The sequence below is a fragment of the Aquila chrysaetos genome, chromosome 20, assembly GCF_900496995.4.
Source record: "Aquila chrysaetos chrysaetos chromosome 20, bAquChr1.4, whole genome shotgun sequence".
Classification (NCBI taxonomy): Eukaryota; Metazoa; Chordata; class Aves; order Accipitriformes; family Accipitridae; genus Aquila; species Aquila chrysaetos.
Window position 1 is genome coordinate 12,056,416 of NC_044023.1, and position 23,177 is coordinate 12,079,592.

At 40.7% G+C, this 23,177-nt stretch overlaps 1 protein-coding gene across 10 annotated transcripts in view; it reads left to right on the forward strand.

The window, feature by feature from the left end:
- Nucleotides 1–23,177, forward strand: part of CHCHD6 (coiled-coil-helix-coiled-coil-helix domain containing 6) — a 117,089-nt gene that overhangs the window by 38,768 nt on the left and 55,144 nt on the right. For 8 of the 10 annotated variants that reach the window (XM_041118625.1, XM_030043947.1, XM_030043948.1 and 5 more), the window contains one exon: nucleotides 3,983–4,066. In XM_041118625.1, the coding sequence (XP_040974559.1) occupies nucleotides 3,983–4,066 (84 nt within the window). Of the gene's footprint in view, nucleotides 1–3,982; nucleotides 4,067–15,017; nucleotides 15,591–23,177 lie in introns of those variants that run through there. The other 2 variants (XM_030043949.2, XM_030043950.2) reach the window with 1 other exon arrangement.

Genomic DNA, 23,177 nt, shown 5'->3' on the forward strand with positions numbered 1-23,177 from the left:
GGGGCAAAGCCAAAGCTGATCTGTGAATGGATGTATCTAGAGTTAAGCCCAGCTCTAGGAGGTCACAGTCTGATGTGTCACGTGTTGGTGTCAGTTCAGGGCGAGGCTAAGAGTGTCTGGCTTTGTTCATAGAGAATGAACCAGTAATATTTCATTACCTCAATTAAGAGGCTTGTAAAATATTTCCTTTGGCCTGCCTGTCAGCTAGCAGGCCAGTGCTTGAATTCTTTAGTTCAACCAATATGTAATACATAGCTTTAGAAATGTGCTTTCAGTTTGTTTCTAAACGGGTTACTTGATAAAGGGAGAGGAGGAGGCAGGGAATCGCACAGGACTCTGCCTTAGCTCTTTCACCATTCAAAGCAGCACTGACATAACCTGAAAAACTTTGGGCTGTGGAAGAAGTGTAAAGATAAAACGTAGGAAGAATTTGAAAGAGCCCCCAACCAGTCCATGGATCCATGCCCATGGAAGCTGTAGTAGTATGGTAATAGTATACCTTCACTGTCCTTTTGTAAGACTGCAATGCTTGTAACTTCTGACACATCACAGGGAATTCTTTAGCATTTCCTGAATATATCTTATACCTAGTTTTTGTGCAGAGAGCAATTGCCTATTGCATACGTTCTCTTTTGCAAATACATGCTGTCCCATGCTACTTTTCTAAGTTTTGGGTGCATTCATGTGTTCTGTGACTAACTACACTCTTCCTCCCCTCCCTCTGTTTTATTTCTGTCTTCATGCTTCTTGGACATCACACTCTCTGCTGTGTTCTGCACTACAGTTTCTTAGATGTCATCTCTGGGCTTTGGTCATCTCTTGCATGATATGTTCAAGCTCAGATGTAGCTTCTGCAGCGTGGTTGTGAAATGCAACTTTCTGATATATGATTTTCAAACCGGTGTGTTATCATGCATGTCTTCCCTTCTCTTTCCTTCTTTAGTTCTAAAGGCCTTTATGTGAAAAGTGTATCTGATGCTTTGTTTGGCACCTGCAATCTCAATCCCCTGTGAAATTGTAATCATCTCCATAGCAGCCAGTTCTGTCTGGGACATCACAGGCTTCTGACTTCAGGTGGGGAATAAGCAGCAGGACTAGAGAAACTCTTAATAAATATCCTGTATTCATACAAAATGTCCCTTGTTGCCTAACCCAGTTTAGAACAGTGAACATTTCAAATGACACATGCTCTGACTGTACAATTCATACTTCAAACATCATCATAAAGTGTACTAAAGTTTCTAGTAATAACAGCTGGGGATAGAGGGAAACAGAAAGCAACTTTCAAGCAGATCTGTGACAAATAGAATGTTTCTCAGTATACTTCAATGCACTGAAACATCAGCAGCTCTTGAAAACAAGCAAAGCATTGAAAATATGTTTGAGTTGCGAGTAAAAATTTTCTGCGCAACCTCTGGTTCATCATACAATTTATGGGCGATAAGTGGGAGATAATGGGAGATAGTATGGGAGAAATTACTTAGGGGGAAGAATGGTTTATATACTGAGGTTGTAGTCTGCAGTTGGGAGATCTGGTTTTGATTCTTTGACATCAATTTTGCAAGACCCTAGGGAAGTCACTAACAGAATGTCTGTCTGCTGCAGGGTGCATTGGTGTGGGGCCATAATTCACTGTGGGCACCCCAGCTCCAGTCAGGTCTGCTTGGGAGTCCATGGGTCACCATCATGCAGATCAGCACACCTCTAATGTGTCTGCATCTCAGCAGGCCACTTGAAAGATTAGGTATTTGGTTTGTGTTCCCTTCCAGAGATGTCATATCCATGTCTTGCCAGAAACAGAATAAAGCCTCTTGTCCACCAGTTGTTACATGTATTGGTTTTGTGCTCCCAAAACAGTCTGCTACCCCAGGGGAGTAGCACTGCCACATAATTAATTTATTTAGGTTAAGCAGAAACTTTCTTGCATTTTTAAAAGTTGATCTTTTGACTCTTCCCCCTCCCCCCCTTTTTCTTGAAATACACTTCATATCAAAAACACCTTCCATCTGAATTGTGCAGAGGGGTCAGTACTATGTTACTCTTCTTTCTTTTCCTTATTTATTTTCTCCTTAAGGAAGTACAAATCACTTCTTTAGTAATCTGATTTTATGGGTGTTATGCAGAAAATCAGCAGGAGAATCAGGTTCCTTTGGTCATGCACCAGACCACCCTGCCTTCTTACATCTGTTTCATTTCAGTTGAAATTGCATATTCTTTTCTGTATAGAAGATGGGTATTCGTTCAGAAGGATAGCCTTCATTCTTTTTTCATAGAAATGGTAATAATTTTGGCACTTACAAAGTGCCCATCAGTGCCCCTATTGTTGCTGTGATATCTCTTTGGTCATGCTACATGCATGGGGCAGCTGATTCTCATCCCCTTCCCATCCTGTTTCAGCTGGTTTGTGGGCTGGAAGATACATAGCAGCTCTGGTTAAACCAAAGCCAGTGATTTTGCCTTTAATCAAGTGTCTTTGAGAGCAAGGGGATTTAGATGTGAGACTATAGTGCTTGTGCCTTACCCTGGCCCTGTTGGCTGGATGACAAACATGGGAACCAAAATATTTCTTTTTCCTTTAAAAACAAACAAACAGATGCTACCACCACACCCCTGCAAACCCCCTATTTCATGTATCACTTCTTTTCTTGCTTGCTTAGCAACTGTCCCTCACTGCCTAGCTTAAAATCTCTTCTAAGCCCTATTATACCACTGTATTTCCATCAGCAGGGGAGTAGAATGAAGGAAATGCACAGCAACTGGCTTTCAGATGTAATTTTTCTCATTAACAATGGCTGTTGGCCGTAAAATGACAGGTCTGAGCCCATGAGGATGTTTCTGTCCCAGCTGCTTAATCATATTGACCAGCATTTTCTGTGATTGTACCATCATCATTAAAAGTTAAGAGCAATGCTGCTGGGATGCTATAGATTAGCAGGGTTTGTGTTCATGTTAAATGGACTAATAATTCTAGTTTTGAAAGGTCTTCTTGCCTGGTGATAACTTATGTGGCCCCAGAGATTTTGGGGTGGGATAGAGGAAGAAAAACAAGTGCTGTTCTTCTTGCTATTGTTGCTTGTTATTTTTAAGCTTAAAAAGTTTGGTGCGGGGTCCATCAATGCCATTTTTTCTTAATGCAGTGAAGTGCTGCTGGTTGTAAAGACCTAAAAGGCAAAAGCTGTTGCTGTAACCACACAATTGATCATTGTTTAGCTGATGACCAGGTTATGTTAAGCATGTGTTTGTATACCAAGTTTGCTTTTTGGGAAGTGTCGCACTTATACTTTGGAAGATGGAAGAGAAATTCTCTGACACACATCTCCCCTCCAAATCTGCAGCACCCAGCCAGAGGAACTCTGGGGGTGCTGGTGGTGTATGCACAGAGAGTGTGTGGAGACAGTACTTAATTATTAAGGCAGTCCTATGTATGTGTGTAGAAGCAAATGAGAATGTGTGTTGCTATAAAAATGTTATAACATAGACTTGTATTTCAGATCTTCCTCATGGTTGTAGGGACCTGTTAAATCTACAGAAGTTTTCTGACACTCCAAGGGGTGCGTGTTTATAAAGTGGAGGATTTGAGGTTTATTTTTAAGGTAAGGTGAAGAACATTGAAGTGGAGTAATAAACATCATGATTCATGAAAAACAAAGACTTGGATAAGGTGGAGTTCTGAAAAAGGCAAATAGGAAGGTGTCACCTTTCAGTGATTATATGTTTTCATTTAATAAGGAGAAATAAAATCAAGGTTATGAATTTGAGTATGATACTAATAAGAGCGTTTCAAACTTGTGGGGATAATCCAAAATGAACTGCAGTACTGAAGGTTTGTAGTTCCACCGAGAGGGATCCTATATACCAGTCCTGAGCAATGATTTTTTTTTTTTTAGTTCCTTCCAGTCTGCATTCCATGTGCTTTCCTTGCACTCACACTTTTTGTTTTTAATTTTTTCTTCTACTGATGCTCTTTTGTTCTTCTTCCCAGGCTGTGGAGCTGCAAGGCAGGGAGGCAGAGCTGAAGCGGCAAGAGGCCTTCTATAAAGAGCAGTTGGCTCGCATTGAGAAGAAGGTAAGGCTGAGTTGCCTTTTATTTGTGGCCTCTGAATACTAATGGGATTGGATGCAGATCTGTGTGGATCCAAAGAGCAGAGAAACAAGAAGCATGGTGCTGAAACCTGGAACTGTCAGCTCCCAGTATCTGTCTGCCCCTCACCCCTTACATAGTTAAGTGATGAAAAAGCTGTACAAACAAAATCTTTTGAACAACTCGCATTTGAAAGATAAGAGGTTTTTAACTGGATGATTTTTTAATAAAGTAATTCAAACTTTATTTTCTTTTTTGCCATGGGGTTTAGGTGAAAGCTAAGTTCAAAAAAACAAGTGCTTTTTTTTTTTTAATTCCTTTTGTTAAAAATCCTTTCCTAAATTAAAAAACACAAAGCAAACCACAAATCTTGCTATAAATATGAATTAAAGTTGTATTATTAATTTTTCTCTAGGGAGCTCAGCAGTTCAAAGGGTGGTGCTGCAGTGCACTGCCTGCTTCTTGCTGGATAAGCCTTTGAAATGAACTTGATTTAAAGAGACACTGTCAAGCATCTTTTAAGCCTGAAATGACCTTTGAAAATCCATTTAGGGATTTGAATCTCTCCCCTAAACGTGGGATTTGCTTCTCTGTTTAATTGTTTACCATGATGAGTTTTTAAAAATTGATGCCATAAAAACAGGAGCAGCCATGCTGTTCCTTGTGAACTAATGTGTTTTTCACTTCCTGGCAAAATGAAATAATGTTATAAGTAGTCTTTATTTTTTAATAAATGTGGAGAATAATCTTCTCCAATTTGAAGCAATTAGACCTCCTGACAGGGAGTTGCATACATCTGACTTGTAGTTGTGTTATGTGACTAAAAAGAAATACAAACAATGAAAAAGGTGGGTTGTAAAGAGACAGAGAAATCAATCAGCTTTACTACCAACATGTAGCTTGATGGTGAATATGGAACATGGGAAAATTGCAGATTACAGAAATGGTAGAAAACTATCGGCACATCTATTCCTTTTCTTGTTCCCTGCTACTGCATGATTGTCCATACAGCATTTATTTTTTTTTTTAAGCCACTAATGGTAAAACATGCCCATGAGCAATTTCACATGATACAATTTTGCAACGCTTTAATCTATACAGTTCATTAAAAAATAAACTATTAAAACTACCACTCAGTGTTGCATTCAGATTTTTAAATTCTATTTCTAGATAATGGGGATTGTTCAGTGAAATTGCAAACAATCTAGCAGCTATCGTTCTAATTATCACAGTTGTCCATATGTTCATATGCAAAGGGAATTTTTGCAATTTCTTGGTCTCATGCTGTGTGCTTCTATTATATTCTTTTCTCTGGATCTGGTTTCATGAAGTGGAAACTGCAGGGAAAATTTGTAAGTGTGTCTGTCCTTTATTGACAGTGGAGTGGGGAGAAGTTTGTGTCCAGGCTGCAGTGTCCTCTTTTTGAGGTCTTTAGTTGTATTTTGGGTTTCCCTTTTCAGGTCCATGTCCTTTACTACAGGGAAACTTTTTAAACAAGATTATGGATATTTTAGTGCAGGATCTACTCAGGGGAGTAAGGTGGCTTGCCCATAGTCCTATTCAAACCGCAGAGCTGTATAGAAACTATCTTCTAGTTTCTACGTGTACAAAAGCAAATAGATAAGAAGGGCAGGTGTTCTTTCCTCTCTTGAAACACTAGATAGTTCCTGACCCTTAAACGCTAGCATTTTGCCGATAATAAAATAGAAGAATGCCTCTAACCCTTAGTCTGGATTGGAGTGGGAGGTGGGGGGAGCTAGAAGGGAGAGGAGAGAAATGTACTTGAAACAGTGTAATAAAGCTTAATTGTATTAGTTTTGAAAAAGGTTTTTGATCTTCTCTGTGGATAATTTTATTCCTATAATGGTTGGAAAGATGGAAAACACAGCACAGAACAATCTTTTTTATTAGCTGTTGCTTTTATATTATTCTGCTTTTATTTGTTGAATACATACAGACCTTGATGTTTGTTTGTTTATTTATTTATTTATTTCTCCTTCCACTGTGCTAAAACCTTCCAACTTAGGCTTAGATATACTTTTATATATCTGTGTATGTATGTGTGTGTCTATATTAGAATAAAGCTATTGGTAAAGGGATGAGGTGGAGAGGAGCTCTGAAATAGAAGTTTGCTTTCTTCACTGTTTTCAGAGGGGATGGTCACTTAGAGTGTGGTCACTGGTAGCTCGGAGGTCTTGGGCTGGGAGTGAATGAATGTGGTGGCTCAGTGTGGAGTTAGAAAGCTGAAATTTCTGCTTCTAAGGATCAGGCTGTCAGGAATTCCCCCCTCTTTTCCCCTGCTGTGCCTATCTATAACCTCAGGTCAGCTTTGTCCCGACTTCTGCATGATCACAGAATTTAGCAGTGGGAGACTTAGATATTTGTTTTTGAAGGATGTTTTGAACGGTTGATGTTGAACTAAGTACCTTCTGGTAGGATGCTGAGAACAGTTGTGTTATATACTCCTTACAACGTAGTACATGGAGACTGTCCTGTTTCTTCTGACGGTGGTCAGTTTTCAAAGACTTTGAAGCAAGATGCAAAAAAACCTCACCAAAACAAAACAACAAAAAAAGCTTTTGGAGAAAAGTTTGAGAAAAGTTTTCCTAAGTGTTGTCAGTTGGAGGCTGACACATGCCCTGCTTTAAAAGAGTTTATTTTCATTCAGTATTTTTATTCACCGTAATGGAACTTGGATTACTGCCATGGTTCTTCTATGTGCCTCAGACGTTTTTCCTGAAGCCTTGTTTAGCTCTTTGCCTCCGATATCATGTGGCAGTGTGTACCACAGGTTAACTTATGTACTCTATAATTCTCCATTACCAGTTTCAAATACTTTTTTTTTTCATTTAATATCCTTTATGTGAAAGAAATAAATTCATTATTCATTATCTGTTCCCTCTTTTACCTTCCCATTAAGATGAGCAGTCCTTACATTTTCAGCCTCTGCTTGTGTGAATGATTTTTTTCCAGGTTTCTCATTCTACTTGTTTGTCTTCGGGCCCTTTCCCCCTTGCGGCTCTGTCTTTGAGATGTATTGACCAGAATTGAACTCAGTAGTTCCGTTGAATGCAGCAGATTGTGTGAATACATTATCCTTTTATTTTGTAATCTCTGAAAGAGTACTGTAATCTACTGGACAGAGCACAGAATTGGAAGCAAAAAACTGCTCATTTTCTAATAGCTGTTTCTCTTTTGGGAGTTTGAAACAATTACTTAGTCCATCTATCTCAGTTATTCCATCTATATGATGGAATAGCTTATAATGGGAGGGCAAAGTGTTGTGAAACAGTAAAGCTATAAAAATGCTAAAAAGGCTTTGCCTTTAGTTTTGCATGAGATGAACTATGGGTGTACCTTATTTCAAATAGATCTTGAGAAACTCGGTTTCTCTAGACAGTCTTATTAAAATTTTCACAGGAAAGGGCATGTATGGAAAAATAATTTCAGTGTTTCAGCTTTTGGGGTTTTCCCTACATCATCTACTAAAACACTGGAAGAAGTAAGACGGTGAGTGCAGCGGTGCTGTGTCACACTCAAGGTCCATCTGGTTCAGTAAGGTGGTCCTGGCTGTGACTGAAAGTGGATGTCCAGGGATGAGTGTAAGATCAAGGCAAGTATATGGGATACTTGCCTCAAATTCTTTGATCATCTGGGCTGGTCGTCTTTGAACTCTTTGAAACTCTTCCACATCTATTTAATCTTCTCTGTGAGGTGTGAACCAGAACTGTGCATACAGTGCTCAAGATATGGGTGGAGCATGAACATATATGGTAGCTATATCAGAATCACTGTTTGGTTCTGTTACTTTGTAGTGCCTGATGCTTGATTTACACTTCTGACTTGTGTTGAGCCAATGCTGTGCACTACTGCTACTAGCAGCATTCAGCTATTTTGAGTGCAGGTTTGAATGCATGAATTAGCTGTACTGGGATTAAACCAATGCTGTGATTTGTTGTTGGGAGGTATTCTTCCCACTGCGCTCTTCATTATCAGTTTGTCAGGGGTTGTGAGTGTGTGAAGGGGTGGTAGGTTTTGTTCTGCCTGCAGTGTGGTGCATGCTTTTTAGACTTTTTTTTTTTAAAATCAAATTTTATTGAACAAATTCCTTGCAGAGGATGAGGACACTGGTGATGCCCTTGGTCTTCCTCACTTTAACTCATTGTAGTTGTGTGTTTCAGTCTCTTGGGCTGCTTGTATGTTTTTTGTTTTGGAGTGCCTGAAGGATTTTGGTAATCAGAAAAATTACGGGGAATAGATCCTTTGAACTGAGTATTTCTTATATGACTGTGTATAATTGCAGGATTTTGGAGTTGGTGATACAGACATGCCATTCCACACCTGTGTTTCCAATGTGACTGTCTAATCTCCAATAAGTAATCCAGTAATGAGACCTGGGTAATTTGTTATAAGCTGTTAAACTTCAAACTCTGACTTTTTAGAGTAATTTTACATCTCATCCATGTAATTTGGAATTGTTTCACAAAAAGTGGATCTTGTCCTAACTTTTTTGAAGGAGATTTTGTACTGTAGTGTTTCTTTGGGTAGAAAGAATGAGAGTTGGACCTGATAATCTATAAGGAAAACCTTAGAAACACTCAATTTGAGAAGCTTAAGCTGATGTTCTTTCATGCATTCATATGTTACTGAGAAGCAGGGAGGGAGGGAGATGGAGGGAGCTTGGTATAAATAGTTAACATACATACTGCTCAGAACTGGGATTTTTATTAAGGATTCCATGTATGCATTGTCTTGTTTCCTCTAAATGGTAGAAACATCCTTTAAAAAGTATGATAAGAAAGAAATGCAGTCTCTCCTGGAACCCTTCGGATGCCAGGAGATTTCACTTAGCATATTAGTTGCATACTTTCTCCCAAGTAAATATTTGTTTGACTCCTTTTGCTATTTGGCCTCTTGCTGGGTTTAACCTGACAAAGGTTAAGGGTAGTGCTACAGTATAGCAAAATACGGGCAGCTCTTTGGAGTAGTGTAAAATGGCAGAGAAGGGTAATCTCAGCAGGTGAAGTGCAACTCCTTGCTATAGATGATGTCTCTTCTTTGTTTGGAGTTTCCTGAGCTCCAGCTCCCACATTGTCTTTTATTAGGTGGCTGTGAACTACTGTGAGCAGTGTGTACATTAATATGCAACGCTTTTCTGCTTCTAGTTTTTCAGAACAGTAAGTAGCACAAGAGGTATTCATAAGCTGTAGAGTATTTATGCAAGTGGGAAAGGAATGCATTAAACAAATACTTTTTTTTTTTATTAATAAGGTAGACTGCACCTTTTTCTCTGCTTAGCTTCACAAATCTTGTAATTTTGTGTGTGGCATTCACCTTGTTTGGTTTGTTTAAATTAATCTCCTTTTGCCCTTGCATTTACCATTTAATTCATGTTTGTAAAGCACTTAGGATGTGTAAAGAACAGGAGGCGAACTTATTTTTGTTTGTTATTCTTTTTGGCCTTGATCCTTCTTCTTGGAGCAGTCTCCCAATTCTGGGGCACCAAGGTCACCCCTGCATGTGAGTCCACTGTCATTTCTATGGTTTTTGGCCAGTAACTCATCTCAATAAAAATCTCTGCAGAGAAAGTGACAGCAGCCTGGAAAAAAAAGCCTTCCAGAATAATAAGTTCATGTTGCATCTTCATCATCAACTTTCAGCAGATTCTGCGGGGCTGAACAAACTGATGTCACCTGGCAAAGGTGGCAGGGGATTTCTGTTGCAGGGGCTGAGGAATCAGTTCCCTGAGTTGAGATCTCGGGCTGCGTCTGTATCCACGAGACCTACAGAGCACTTGCCTACCTTTGAAAAAGCAAGCCATGTTGAGGTGTTATCTTCAAACGAACCCTCTGCCCTCTCACTGGGAGTTAAAGATTCAGTGCCCTTTTCTAAATAGTTGATATGTCTTGGCAGGTGTCACCGGCACCATTTACTTTCTCAATAAAATGGCCTGTAATGTCTTAGGGCTGCATGTGAGCTATTGCTGTGTGTGTAAGGGCTGCTTTGTTTGCCTCCAGTCACTGTATTGCCAGCCACTAGCTTACTGCTCTAGCCAGTGCTGTGGGGTACTTTGAGGAAGAACAGCTAGTGTGAAACCAAGTTCTGGTCTCAAAAAATGTGTTTCCCTTTCAGAAGTATTTCTTGTCCCTGCCTTTGTAATTGAGCCTTACAAAACTCTTTACAATTTCAGGGTTTTTTTTTCTTACCTAATTTGTTCAGTTCTCATCCCCTGCCCCTGCTGCAAACCCTTCCTGCCGCAAACCCAGCAGTGCTTTATGTGAACCTACAACAGCTGTGATCCTAAAATGCAGTTTGCCTTTCAGGCCAGTGGAACAATATAATGAAGCATCCCGTTCATCAAACTGTTGATTTAATCTTCTGAACACAAGAAGAATAATCCCCAGTATAGTTTTCTGAAATACGCTGATAAGATCCATCCTAATCATCCAGATTGCTTAGCAGTTGCTCAGGCTGTCTGTTGAAGGCTGTGTGGACGTAGTCTTTCAGGCAGCGGTGGCTCTAGCAGTCTCTCAGGGCACAGCCTTTGATATTTAGAGAACTAAAGATTTTGTCCTGTGTGTGCGTTAAATTTCTGAAATTGTCATCTGAATCGGTCCTGACCTCCCATCCTCTTCCTCTTTTCAGTTATTCACAGACATTAAATGTCATGCTGGGGGAGGAGGAAGGAGTACGGCATCCCTAATTTCTTCTTTCTGCCGGTATCCGTTAGGGCTGAACAGCATCTAGAAGAGGCTGGCTTCCTAGTGCTTCTCCGTTGTCTCCCTGTCTGCAGCGAGAGGTTGCTTCGTTGTTGCCGTTGGCCAGCTCGCAAACTGACTTCCAGTACCCTGTGCTCAATTCATCCATTTAATGGGTATTTTGCTGAAAGCTTGTAAAGTTTAGTAGTTAATATACCTCAGTACACCAGCTTTTAGAGATTAGATAAATTGATTGGTAATTTGATGAACTCAAAGAACATCTACAATAGGGTAAATAAAATGTGTTAGATGTCAGCACTGCCTCTCTGCCTTCTCTGCAGTGTGTATGTTCTCTCTTCAATATGTGTTGACTGATGTACAGTACATTACATCGAATTACAAGCAGCCTCTATGCAAACAGCAACTGAGCGTTTGCTTCCTCTTCGGTCTGGACAATAAGTGTAGAGATGCGTTGGCAGTCTGTGTGCTGAAGGGTGAACTGTCAGAGCCTTACGGTGATTTTGTTTCCCTGGCATTTAGAGTACCTTTGCAGAGGGAGAGAATGATGCTTATGGGCTGCTTCATCTTGGAGGAATCCATCCTCAGGCTCGACTTGTGAAATAAATGTGGCAATGTGTGGTTTGAACTTAGTGTCTTAACACTGAATTTAGCAGCTGAATTTAGATAACAATCTGGTATCTGGTCTCATCAGTGTATCACTATGAAGACTTGTTAAAGGCAGAACAAAAAGACCTAGAATGTGATCTTGTCTCTTTGTTAGAACTCAACACTGGAGTATTTGTCAAGTCTAGTCCAAAAAGAGCAAAACAAGGGGTGCTTTTGTCTTACTTCTGAGAGCTTTCCCCATTATCTAATATTTCTGATACCCTTCCTCGCCATTTTTAATTCAACCCAATTTTCTCTTAATTAATTTTCTTACTGCCTAACAGTTTAAATTTCTGTTTCTTCCCTCTTTGTGCTGTTTGTATGCTTGTGTATAAGCAGAATGGTATTTATAAATGTGTGTATATACAGGTAGCACTGCTACCAGTAAAACCAGTGCTTTTCTAATGGAAAGCAGCACTTGCATGAACATATATACATACACATGCGTATACACACACACACGCAGAATCTGTCTCTCACCTATTTTTACTGTGGTGTAGCTGTGCCTTAGCACCAACTACATTATCTTACTGCAATAAATACCAGTGCTGCCTGATATTTCTGTGCAATTCACCAACCAGTGTACAATTAATTTTTGGCCCTGTTATTATTGCAGTATTGGCTATTTTATAAAACTGTAGAGAATTAAAACAGTGAATTGATTAAATATGTTCCAGACCTTAGGCTGGAGTCTGTGTGTCTGCTGGGATTTGGATGATTGAAGTTCGTATTTCTCTTGGGATATTCCAGATTTAGACTTAGTCTTAGAAATTGTTTCAGGTAAGCAAAACTTCCCTCTGTGTGTGGAATCCACTTGCATAAGAGCCTGGGGAATCTGAGGTTTCTGTTTCGGCCCGCAGCAGTCCTTCCACGTGTGGCAGGAAAAAAGGCATCACCATTGTGACTTAAAAATAAAGCCGAGGCTTGGGCTCATTTTGAAAAGGTCCTTAAAATTAAGGCTCTGCCCTTACAGAATATGCTGCCATCATGTTAATGGAAAATATGGCTAATAATTACTCTGTAAATTGGGCGGACTCCACAGAACATCTCAAATTTGTGCTGTATTAAGTAGTCTGGAGATCAGCCTTTAAAAAGGGACTACTCCATATTTACAGCGGCTGTACCTTCTGAAGTGAGTGTGTTTTGTAGTTTACTGTGGGTGTGTTAAATACATGTTTCATGACAGCCTAGGGCCACTTCTCTGAAGGTTTTTCCCCATCTGCCAGTCATTTTAAAGAAACATAAATAAAAGAGCTACTCCAATTTCTTGAACATATAATGCACTTTCCCAAGAGACCAGAGTGACTCAGAAGTAGCTTGTAAATAACATGTTTTCATGTTCTTAAATATATGTGCACCATCAGGCTCGCTGTGAGGTCTTGAGCCATTGCAAATGGGATTTGCTTCGTCTGTCGCAGAATCTCCTGATCCCAGGATGATGAGTGGTGGGTTTTTTTTGTTTGCTTGGTTTTGGGGTTAGCTGGTGGTTTGGCTATATATTCTGCTGCACCAAGAATGATCGCAGTCACAGTTTACCATTAAACACCTTGACTCTAATGAGGACTACCTGGCTCACTCATTTGTGGTCCAGCCCCATTGTAAATAAATATGAAATAATGACTAAATTTTTTGTTTTGTTTTTAGTAAAAATAGTAAATGTACATCTTGTATGCACTAGAACTGTCTGGGAGTCGAACTCTGACAAACGTGGAGAGGAGAGTTTTGCCCTGGTAGGTATTCACCAGTGGAGTAGCCATCAGATGGAAGATGCTGCCCTGAGCAGAGGGCAGCAACAGCAAGGAACGGCCACAGAGCCAGAAAATGCGGAACGACTGTACCAGTCTCCAAGGGGCCACAGAGGAGCGAGAGATGGGAGAAGGAAATGTGTGAGCTGAGATAAAACTCTTAAGCCTCTGATTTGAGAAGACTTGTAATAACTAGGTTATTTTATGAGAAGAGCTAGCTTTTCTTTTCCTTCCCAATTATTGCATTTCAGGTCTTTTCATAAGAAAAAAGGCTTAATTCCTTCTCCTTCCTTCTCCCTTCCCGTTCTTCTGAACAGAAGCCAAATTTTTGCTTACATAATTTCAAGCTGCAAGGTTGGTGTGAGCCTGCATGCCTGGGTCAATCGAGGAGTGCCTGGATGGTTTTTTTTTTTGGTTTTTGGTTTTTTTTTTTTTTTCCCCTAGAGATGTCTTATGATGTATTGGATGGTACACAGAAATCATCTAATTTGCCCTGACATGCAGCAAGCCTTGAATTGGTTGGACTGTGGTTCTTGAAACAGAGAAGGCGATTCATGGGCGTGTAAAAATACTGTGTTGTGTGCCTGCCCGGGCATGTATGTGAATTTTTTAACTTCATTTTTCATAATAGTTATGTATACCACAAAATTTCCTTTGGCTGTTTAGGGAATTAAGTGTAGTATATGAGACCTTTCACCTTTAGGTCATTTGTTGAGATACAGCTTCCGTTAGCAGCAGAAAAAAAGCCATTTCTTCCTGATAGCTAATCACTCATTCGTGTGGCACCAAGATAACTCTTCCTCCAGTTAGAGGCAGGGGTTTGTTGCAGGAAGAACAACAACAACAACAAAAAATTTGTGTCCTAGCTTTTGATTTCTATGATGGGCAAAGGGCATCACAGTGAGGAACACAGAGTTTGTCCTTGCCAGCTGAAAATAGGACAGTGCTGGGTTATAAGTTTGTTGTGTGTTCACTTGTTCTCTGGAGAGAGGATTTGGCTCCAGGACTGCAGTGTTTGTGGTGTTTGCTTTTTTTTTTTTATTTTTTCCCCCTCCCCTCCTGTTGTTCCCCATCAAAAGTATAGTTCCGTCCCTTCTTTGTGTTCTTACCTTGATTTCTGAGCCCAAGCTGTCCCCAGTTGAAGGGCTAGGATTTTTTGTTTGGTCTTGTCCAGTAGATGTAGGTGAAAAACTGATACTGTTTTCATGAGCCTGAAAAAATCCACTTATAACACTGTTTCTCAAGCCTTTTCTTGTTACAAAGTTTATCAGCTGCAGCAACAAACCTGATAATTACAATGCTTATACCAAAATATTTCTTCTGGAGCTTTAAGCCTACTTTTATTTCTTTCTCATTTAGTCCCAATCTCAAGGTCTGTTGTTTGCATGTAATATTCCTTACTGTTAGAGACTGCTTTTAGAGATTAAATTCTGAGAGTAGATTTAGCTTGCATCTACGGGTGTATGGTACACCATACATGTGACATTCTTCCATTTATGTTCCTGAGATGCCTTGGCAGCAAGGCTTTATGAGATTTTTCTGGTTTAATGTTAATAAGTAATTATTCCCATTATTTTGTAATGGGCCAAAAGTGAGAAATGCCTTGTTCCCTTTCCTCTGCCTGGATTTTGTAATGAAAGTATGATACTAAGCTGGTGGTGACCAAAAGCTATTGAAGGCTGTGGGTGACATCATGCACCAGGGTTGGTGACAGTCATTGACTGTGAAGGAGTGGTCTCTGCCAGAGTATGGGAATGAAGCATTTGTGTGGCTGCCTCTGCTCTCTGTGGGTGTTTGATTTTCATGTTAATATTTACGTCTCAATAGCCCTGCTGTGAAAATGCCTCTCTCCACCTGATTGACGGTCTGTGGTCCTTCTGGGCTTCTCTTTGGAGACTTCACAAGCTCTTTGCCAGCTACAGAGATGTCTCTTCAATGCCTTGTCCTCTTCAGAGGAGGCAAAACCACTCCGTTAAAAGCCGTGTGAAAGAGAAGATCACTAAAAGCAGAGAGAATGAGACTGTCAAGTGATGGAAAGGAAATTGCTTACAAATATTTTCTGATTTCTTTCTTATCCCTTTTACCATCCCTTCTCCTTTGTCCTCCTTGGCTTTTTTATCTTAGGATAAACATTGTATTTATTTTCTGTTTACTGTGTGGAGAATTTCAATCCATTTTGAATAGCAAAATAAATATAAAAAGATACGAATGTTCTTTTCCTGGAATAACTGATGCCTTGCAGGGAGAACTGGAGGTTATGTGACAGTGGTATTGTAAAGGCAGGCCAAAGGAATCTGTGTTAATCCATTTTCTTTTTCTTGTTATCAGTGTTTCATTTTATATTTTACTTTCCTTTTTAAGTAATAATCAATACTTCTTGGTAGAAATGGCTGAACAACTTTTTTGCCAGCTGTAAAATAAATATACCGTTGCTTTATAATGTTTGTCCAAGTATTACTAATAAAGGGGAATGACATCAAGTTATCCTTGTAAAACTGCTTTTCAGCTGTGGACCTGGGAACTTTTTCCAGGTGTTCATTAACTGAGGTTTCTAGCTCACTGGAAGATATGTGAACATTGTCCTCATTTAAAAAGTGAGACCCTAATGCTTAAGGTTAGTATTTTCTATAATAGCTTTTGTTGCTTCACTTTTTGGTTGTCCGGGTATGGTATATTTCTTCAGATGTGCTGATTACCCATAACTTGAGCTTGAAGCTTTGAATAATGAGCTCCTGAGCATCTCCAGACAGAGCCGCGAGCCAGCGCACACTTCTAAAAGTATGGATTTGTCTGTGTCATTAACCGTGTACAGTGACCTGTAAAGTCCTAGCTGTCTTTTTGGCTGTAATCATTAAACCAGCCTCTCCTACAGGATAAAATGAGAAGAGAAGCTGCAAGCGTAGTGAGAGAACCCTGACTGAAAATACAAATATCTTCAGAAAATGCTCTGGGAATAATAATAATAAAGAAAAAGTACAGTGGCAAAATAAATTGCTGCTGATGTAATTTTTCTTCCTCTCCCAAGTTTGCCTCTAGTATGGCAGTTTTTCTCCCTTCGATAAATAAATGCAAAGATGAGAATCGCTGCCAAAACCTGTCACATTTCTGGAACTTTCAGCCCCTGATTATTCACATTAAGCCTCCCCCCCCCAGCAGTACAGTATTCTGAATATGTACACCCACCATTCTGTCAGATCTGTGCAGTCTGCGTCTGGTTCATCTTCTGTGTCTTTGATGTGCTCCATAACGTAGGCAAAGAGAGGTCTGATAGTCTCTCTAAAAACCTGACAGTTTGTGTGACAATCTGTCCACGAATCCACAGGCTCCTTGTCAACCAAATGAGCCTTTGAATATCAGAGGTTTTCGGAACAGTGCTTGCAGCATTGCATATGCACTAAGGGGAGAGTACAACAGGCTTCCTTGTAACCTGAGAGATGTCTGCATTTTCCTTAATCATTCCAGGGACATCTCATCATTGCTTGTTGGCTGGTTCTCAGCCCCGCACATGTCGGGGTTATTTAGCAAAGCTTGATTTACTGGAAACTGCACATGGAGAATAATTTGCAGTTGGGGGTAGAGGAAAAACCCTGGGAGGGGGTGGAACTTGCAGGCTTTGGTATGCTTCTGGGTTTTGGTGGTTTTTTGTTTGTTTGTTTCTTGTAGTGACTCTCTTCCTTACAGTTCCCTTTACCTGTGCAAGTACATGGATGTGGTGCATTTTCTTCAGTGTTCTCCAGTCCTCTTGCATATCCTTCTGCTTTGGGTCCCTCCTATTCTGGCTTCCTCTGGGAATCCAGTGAATTGTATTTCTTAGCTACCTGTTGTGGAAAAGGATGGGGTCATTAATATAGTTTAGATTTTTAAAATTGGGACAGGAACTATTAACTGGGCCAGCTGCTGCAGTTTATAAATGGGGCTTAGACATTTTCAGCAGAGAAAGCTGGGAGTTTTAGCTGCAGCGTGCCTGTCCGAGGTGGTGGGAGTTCTCTTGGAGGCTCTGTCAAATATCAGCTTTGACATGATGGCATCAAACCTTAGCTATAATGTTCCTCCGTTCCTGAAATAAGCTCCTGTGATGGGCCTAACAGGGGAATGTACTTAGTATCTTTTTACATGTATGACAAGTACTTGATGACTGCCAATTTTCTGGGTTTTTTTGTTTTGTTTTGTTTTTTTTGCTTTTTTCCTCGCTCCGAAGTGCTGGTCAGCCTCCTAGTGAAACTTTCAGCTGCGTACCTTGGCACTCTAGATATTCTGGCAATTCCCTTCTTTCTCTCTTCTCCACTTAGCACTGATTCTCTGCACACCTGTCACTCTCTCTTGGACAATGCGCAGTTGTTAGAGACAGCGTTCTGTGATCTAGGAGTTTGTCCTGGTTGTGTGATGGATTGGATGATAGGACCCAGGTATCACTACGGGACTAGCTGTGCAGCTGCTCAGCCCTGGTGCAGGGATTTAGCAGGCATTGCCATGCCCTTAAAGTCATGGACACTACGTTATCTGTGCAGGTCAGCCAGGTGTAGGACTTCTCTGAAGCAGATGCTGAAAACCCTTGATGTTTAATCAATGCCTGGGAAGCCTGTTTACCTGCACTTGTCAGGTATAATTGATTCGGGCATTTACTGTGAATTCTTCACCTAAGACTTCTTGCTCCTATATTAAACTTCCACCTAGGAGGAGAGCGGAGTGATACTCTCCTTACAACAGTTTTACCGTTAATCTGGGCCTTTCACGTTGCTATCGCTGCCCTTGTCAGAAAGCCTGGGTTGTCTGCTGGCATTTTATGGCCTTTCTCTTTGAGGGTGCTTTTACTTTGCAGAGTTTGTGTTTAAAGAATTACTGATGCTTTATTTGCAGTCTTTCAGAACGGTGTGCTTTAAAGCAACGTCATATAAACGCAGTGTTTAATTCTTTCTGGTTTGTTATTTTTTCTCCTTCTTCCCCTTTTAATCACCTCTGTAGTAATAATTTCTTTGTTGCTGGCTGTCTTTCTAAATTGAAGATAACATGGGGCTTTTCTGCATGTTTCCAGTAAGGCACTTGCAGCTCTTCGGAGAAGTTCCAAATACCATCTTTCTGTGGGGTACCTGTTTTAATTGGACTCTTCCCAGGGTACCTTCGTAGAGAGAGTCTGAATCTGGCGTGTGATCTCGATCTGGGTCTGTAAACCTGTTGTCACCCAGATGGAGTATCTCAGTGTAAGACCTGGTTCTGGGAAGTGCTGGGGTATGTAGCTTGCTTTGATTCACTGTGTGCTTTAGGGGCTGTAGCTTAAGCTTTTTGTGCCTAGCTTGTTATCCACAGGATAAACCCAGCTGTGGCCCTTCTCCCCAGCTCTGCCTCCCTCAAGTTTTGTGGAGGTGGGTATTTTGTGGGATTTTATATTTGAGAAGCTGTCTAGATATGCTACAGAATTAATATTTTGCTTTCAACTCAGGGTAATATTGCAGTCGTGAGTAGATCTGTTCAAACAAGAATATACTTCTGCCCATGACTAGTTTAACTTTCCTGTGTTGTTACTGTGGACACTGCTCTTTTTCTGTCATCTCTGAATCTTAATCCAAAATTTATGATCTCACAGTTTATTGCCAAAGGAAAGAATAGAATGACACAAATTCAATGCTCTCATTTCATTATTAGTCTCAGCGGGAGGAGTGGATGAACCCACACATGAAAAGCAAACAATAGAGCTGTGTTTAGAAGTTGGGTTTGGCTGAAAAAAGTCTTTTTTCTGTATCAGCAAGCTGTTTGTAGTTGCTTGCATCTTTCCTCTACTACCTTTTGAGAAAAAAACATATGAATTTGCATAAAAGCAGTTTAACCCTTGGCTTCTAGGCTCTCGTGATATGCTTTATATGCATATTTCTCTTCCGTGTTAAACGGTTTCTATTTGTATGTGCCCTTGTGCTTGATAGGATGGAGAAAATGTGAATGATCTCTTCTAGCTAAATGCTAGCTGATACCAACAAACAGGCTGAGCAGGAACTCAAGAGGAGTTCCTGTCGAGCTCAGGAGGTGAAGAGATTGCTTCTTGCAGTGTGTCCTGAAATTCCCAAACTCCCTGTTTTGGACTGAAGTTTATAGCAGTGATTGATTGTGTATGTTGATTTTAACAGATCCAAAGGGTTGTCCAGTGAATAGATTGGTTCAGCTCATCTGCCTCTGTACCTGCGGGAGGGGTGCAGGTAGATGGGGTAATTTTTCAGATCTGTTAGGAGCCATTTGCATGAGACTCCTGGGCAATGAGAATGAACAACCTGATTTATAGTGCCTGTGAACCAGTGACCCAGTGAGGTGTGTGGTGCCCGAGTGTACCTTTGCTTCCCTTAGGCAGTGCTGTGAGCAAAGGTGGTTCCTGAAGCCTGCACTGACCGACGTTTTTCCGCAGCTTCCCACTGTTCCTCGTGGCAGCAGTTGTGTCCAGAGCATGTGCGTGTTCCCCGTCCCCAAGCGTGTGCGGGCAGGCGACAGTTGTGCTGCTTTATTAGGATGGTGTGAGGTCTTATTTCTGGCTTCAGAAGCAGCTGGAAGCAGGAATTTGTACGTCTCCTAGTTGACATTTGATACGTGAGAAGTAACCTCTGCTTTCCTTTCCCCTTTCTCTCCCAAATCTGTGGTGTTTCCTACTCGTGGGGCACACCACGTATTCCCCCACCATGTGGCACCGCCTCTTGTGCTCCTTTCGTCTCGAGTGGGGTTTGCGGCAGGAGGTTTGCTGGAAGCTGGCGAGCGCGGACGTCAGGAGAGGGGATCGAAGCAACGCGTCTGTCAGGTGCGAGGCAGATTGTACCATCTAATCCCCTGGCTGTCGTCTGCAGCATTTGTCAAGGCCTCCACTGGCCTGCTCCGTTTCATCAGAGGTATCACTAGCATTCATCTAGGCTGGCAGCATTTCAACAGCTGTTAATCCTCTTTGTATCTTTAAACACTGTGACCACTGACAAGCTTCTATACTCTGAGGTGTCAAAATAATCTCAAGATAGCTGTGGTGATGGTCGTTGGGGTTTGTTTTTTGTTTTTTGTTTTTTTTTTTTTTTTTTTTTATATCCAAACACCTTGTGATCTATTGACCCAGACTGAACTCGATGGAGAAATCTGTGTCCCAGTGTCAGGTTTTTGCTTCTGCTGCTTGATGTTCACAAAGAATTTTGCCTAAAATCTGATTAATTTCTAGTTCCTCATGCTTGCGTTGCTCGGTTTTCTGTTTTACGTGTTACCGCAAGTAGGGCATGTTTCACTGAAGTTGTAAGGAATGTGGTTTAATGTCAATGTGAGAATGAGCTGGCAGGGTTTTCTCTTTATGCTTCAATTACTTTCCCTCCTGAAATAACCCTGAGAACTCCATCTTCTGCTATATTGTTTTCTTTCTTTGCTATATGTTGTGGAAAGGGCCTGGGCAGTGTAGCGAGGTGTAGTAGTGAGTGTTGGAGTTTCTCTCCATGTTTGCAGCCAAGGAGGAATGCTGAATTGAAATTACTCCAAATTTAGCTCTGAGTTTTAAAACTGATTCCCTTTGGAAGGGGGATTTTTAATGCAAGGGTGTTTGGGGAAGAGTGGGGAGCAAGGGTATAACAGCAAATCTGTTGTAGAAGAGCAGCAGGGTAAAGGAAAGTGGTTCTGTTGGTCTTTAGGCTCTAGTTATGTATTTTTATAACTTCTCGGTGTTTTTATTATTTGCTACGAACCATCATTTAATAGCAGGGGGAAATCTTTCAAACTAACATTTCTTTGTTTAGTTTGTTTGTCCTCTCTGGAGAGCTCTCTCCCCATATGACAAAGCTCTGATGTTCTGAAGTTGGCTCCCCTAAGGCTCAGCTTTATTGAGAGAAGTGAAACATTTTAGGTGGTTCATTCATTCTTTCTGAGTCTCTTGTTATTTGAGCCCTTATGGTGTCCTTTGGTCATGTTTTTAAACTTATTTCTGCAACTAAGACTGCCAGGAGCTTTATTTAATAATAGTTGAGGTCTCATGTTCAACTTTTTCTTTGTGAGCTGCCATTTTATCTCAAGCATCAAATATTGTGAGAGTAAATTAAAAGCAGCGTTGGTGTCTTGTAATTTTGTGTTGAATGTTCGCTCTTCTACTGTTCAACTGAATATCATTTTATGAAGCTAAAGGACTTCACTAAGACTACATGCAGCTCAGGCTTTGTTTCAAGTGCAAATACCACACCTTAATCCTGCTGAATAGCCCTTGTGTGTGGGCTGCTCTGCTGAAGTCGTGGGAAGTGCATAGGTGGTTCCTGGCTTGGTTCCTTGTTTGCAACCTTATTATAAAGGCCTAGATTTTTGTAGGCCATTGGAACATTATCCCCTGCCATCGTGTGGTAGGTAAAATACTGAAAATTAAGCAGATCTTGCATCTGAAGTCGTATTGATGAGGATACTTGGAAAATTTTTCTCTGTGAGTAGAAGCCCCAAATCACAGAACCTACTGTGACTGTGCCCATGCTGAAAGCCCTGTCTGTTGCCCATTTAGCCCATTTGTTGCTCATTTAGTGTTTAGGACAAAAGTGAATTCTACTTTCCCTGGAGGCCAAGGAAAACCTGTTTAACAAGTCTGCTTGTTGAACGAACTCAGGTTTAAATGGTGAAAGTCTGTTTTTTCTTAGGGAAGCATTTAAAGATACTGATTCATAGCATTGGAAACACTGCTTCATTGGTTTTTAGGCTTTTTGAGGGGGAGAGGGTATAAGACGGCAGAGAGGTCTGATCCAAAGGCAAGAGGCTCAGTTGGATCCCATGCAAAGATGTTTCCTTTTCGTTTTTAAAACTCAACAACTTTCATCTTCAGGTTGAAGGTCTTCTGTGCCCCTCCTTGATCTTTGCATCGTGCCATGTGCCTTGTGGTTTCTTTGAGGCCAGGTCTCTCCTCCTTTCCCTCACTGAGATTCTTGCCTCTCCATTCAGGTTCTCACTTGCCTGCTTTTATCAGCTTTAGGATCCAGAGCTCTTTCATACTGGTTTCTTTCCCAGCTATTTTTGTCCATGCTTGTAGTTGATGTTGTTGAAGATGAAGCTGACCATAGTATTGGGCAGTTGAACTCTCTCTAATAAACTAGGCAAGGTTGTGCCGCAACCACTTCAATCGACAGTGCAACCAGCAAATTAATCTGTTGGCTATTTTTCCTTTCTTTAGGTGGGTTAAATGCCAACCTCATGCTGGGTCTCACGTACAACGTATTTGTTCCTGTTTTCCTTTCCTGCTGCTGTTTCACTGCAGAGTGCTGCAGGCTAATGGTATCTGACGGGGCTACTTCCTATTGCCTGAAAAATGTTTAACTTTACTACCTTGCTTTCTCTCTTTCCCAGTTTCTCTCATTTTGATCTCTCAAATCCAGTCCCTTTGAGAAATCAGACAGTATGAAATATGAAAATTGCTTGGGTAGTAATTGGAGAAATGGTGAGACTTATGAAGCCCATGGAGATAACGCTTACAAGTACTTATTCACATTATTTAATTTTTAATGGCAAATTTAATTAATGAAGCACAGGTCTTGTGGTTTCATGTGTGAATAAGTAACAGCAGGGAGCTGAAAGTCATGAGGTCTGTTTACAGGACAGAGGAAAAGGCTCCATTAAAAGCTGAACTTTTCATTATAGGGAGGAGAAAAAAGGGTTTAACAGCATAGGAGTTTGACCATTATGTAACACGTAAGTAAATGAAAACATTAATGACAATTTGCTAGCAAAATGCATTTTGAAGTGGTTACTCGTCCATGATTTCTCAGTTTAAGTCTGTCTCCTAGGTCAAAGTTTGGAAAAGCAAAGTCAGTTCTGTGGTTTTTTTGGTATGTGACATAAATTTAGGCACCAGAGATAAAGCGCTTAAATATAGTACCTTGAAGCCTAGGCTCTGAAAACCTGTATAAACCTTCCAATTAGCTAAGCTTCACACAACTTCAGTGATACAGGCAGCTGTTATCCTTCGCTTGCAGATGGAAAATGGTGACTTGCCCAAGATTGCACAAGTGGCAGAACTGCTAA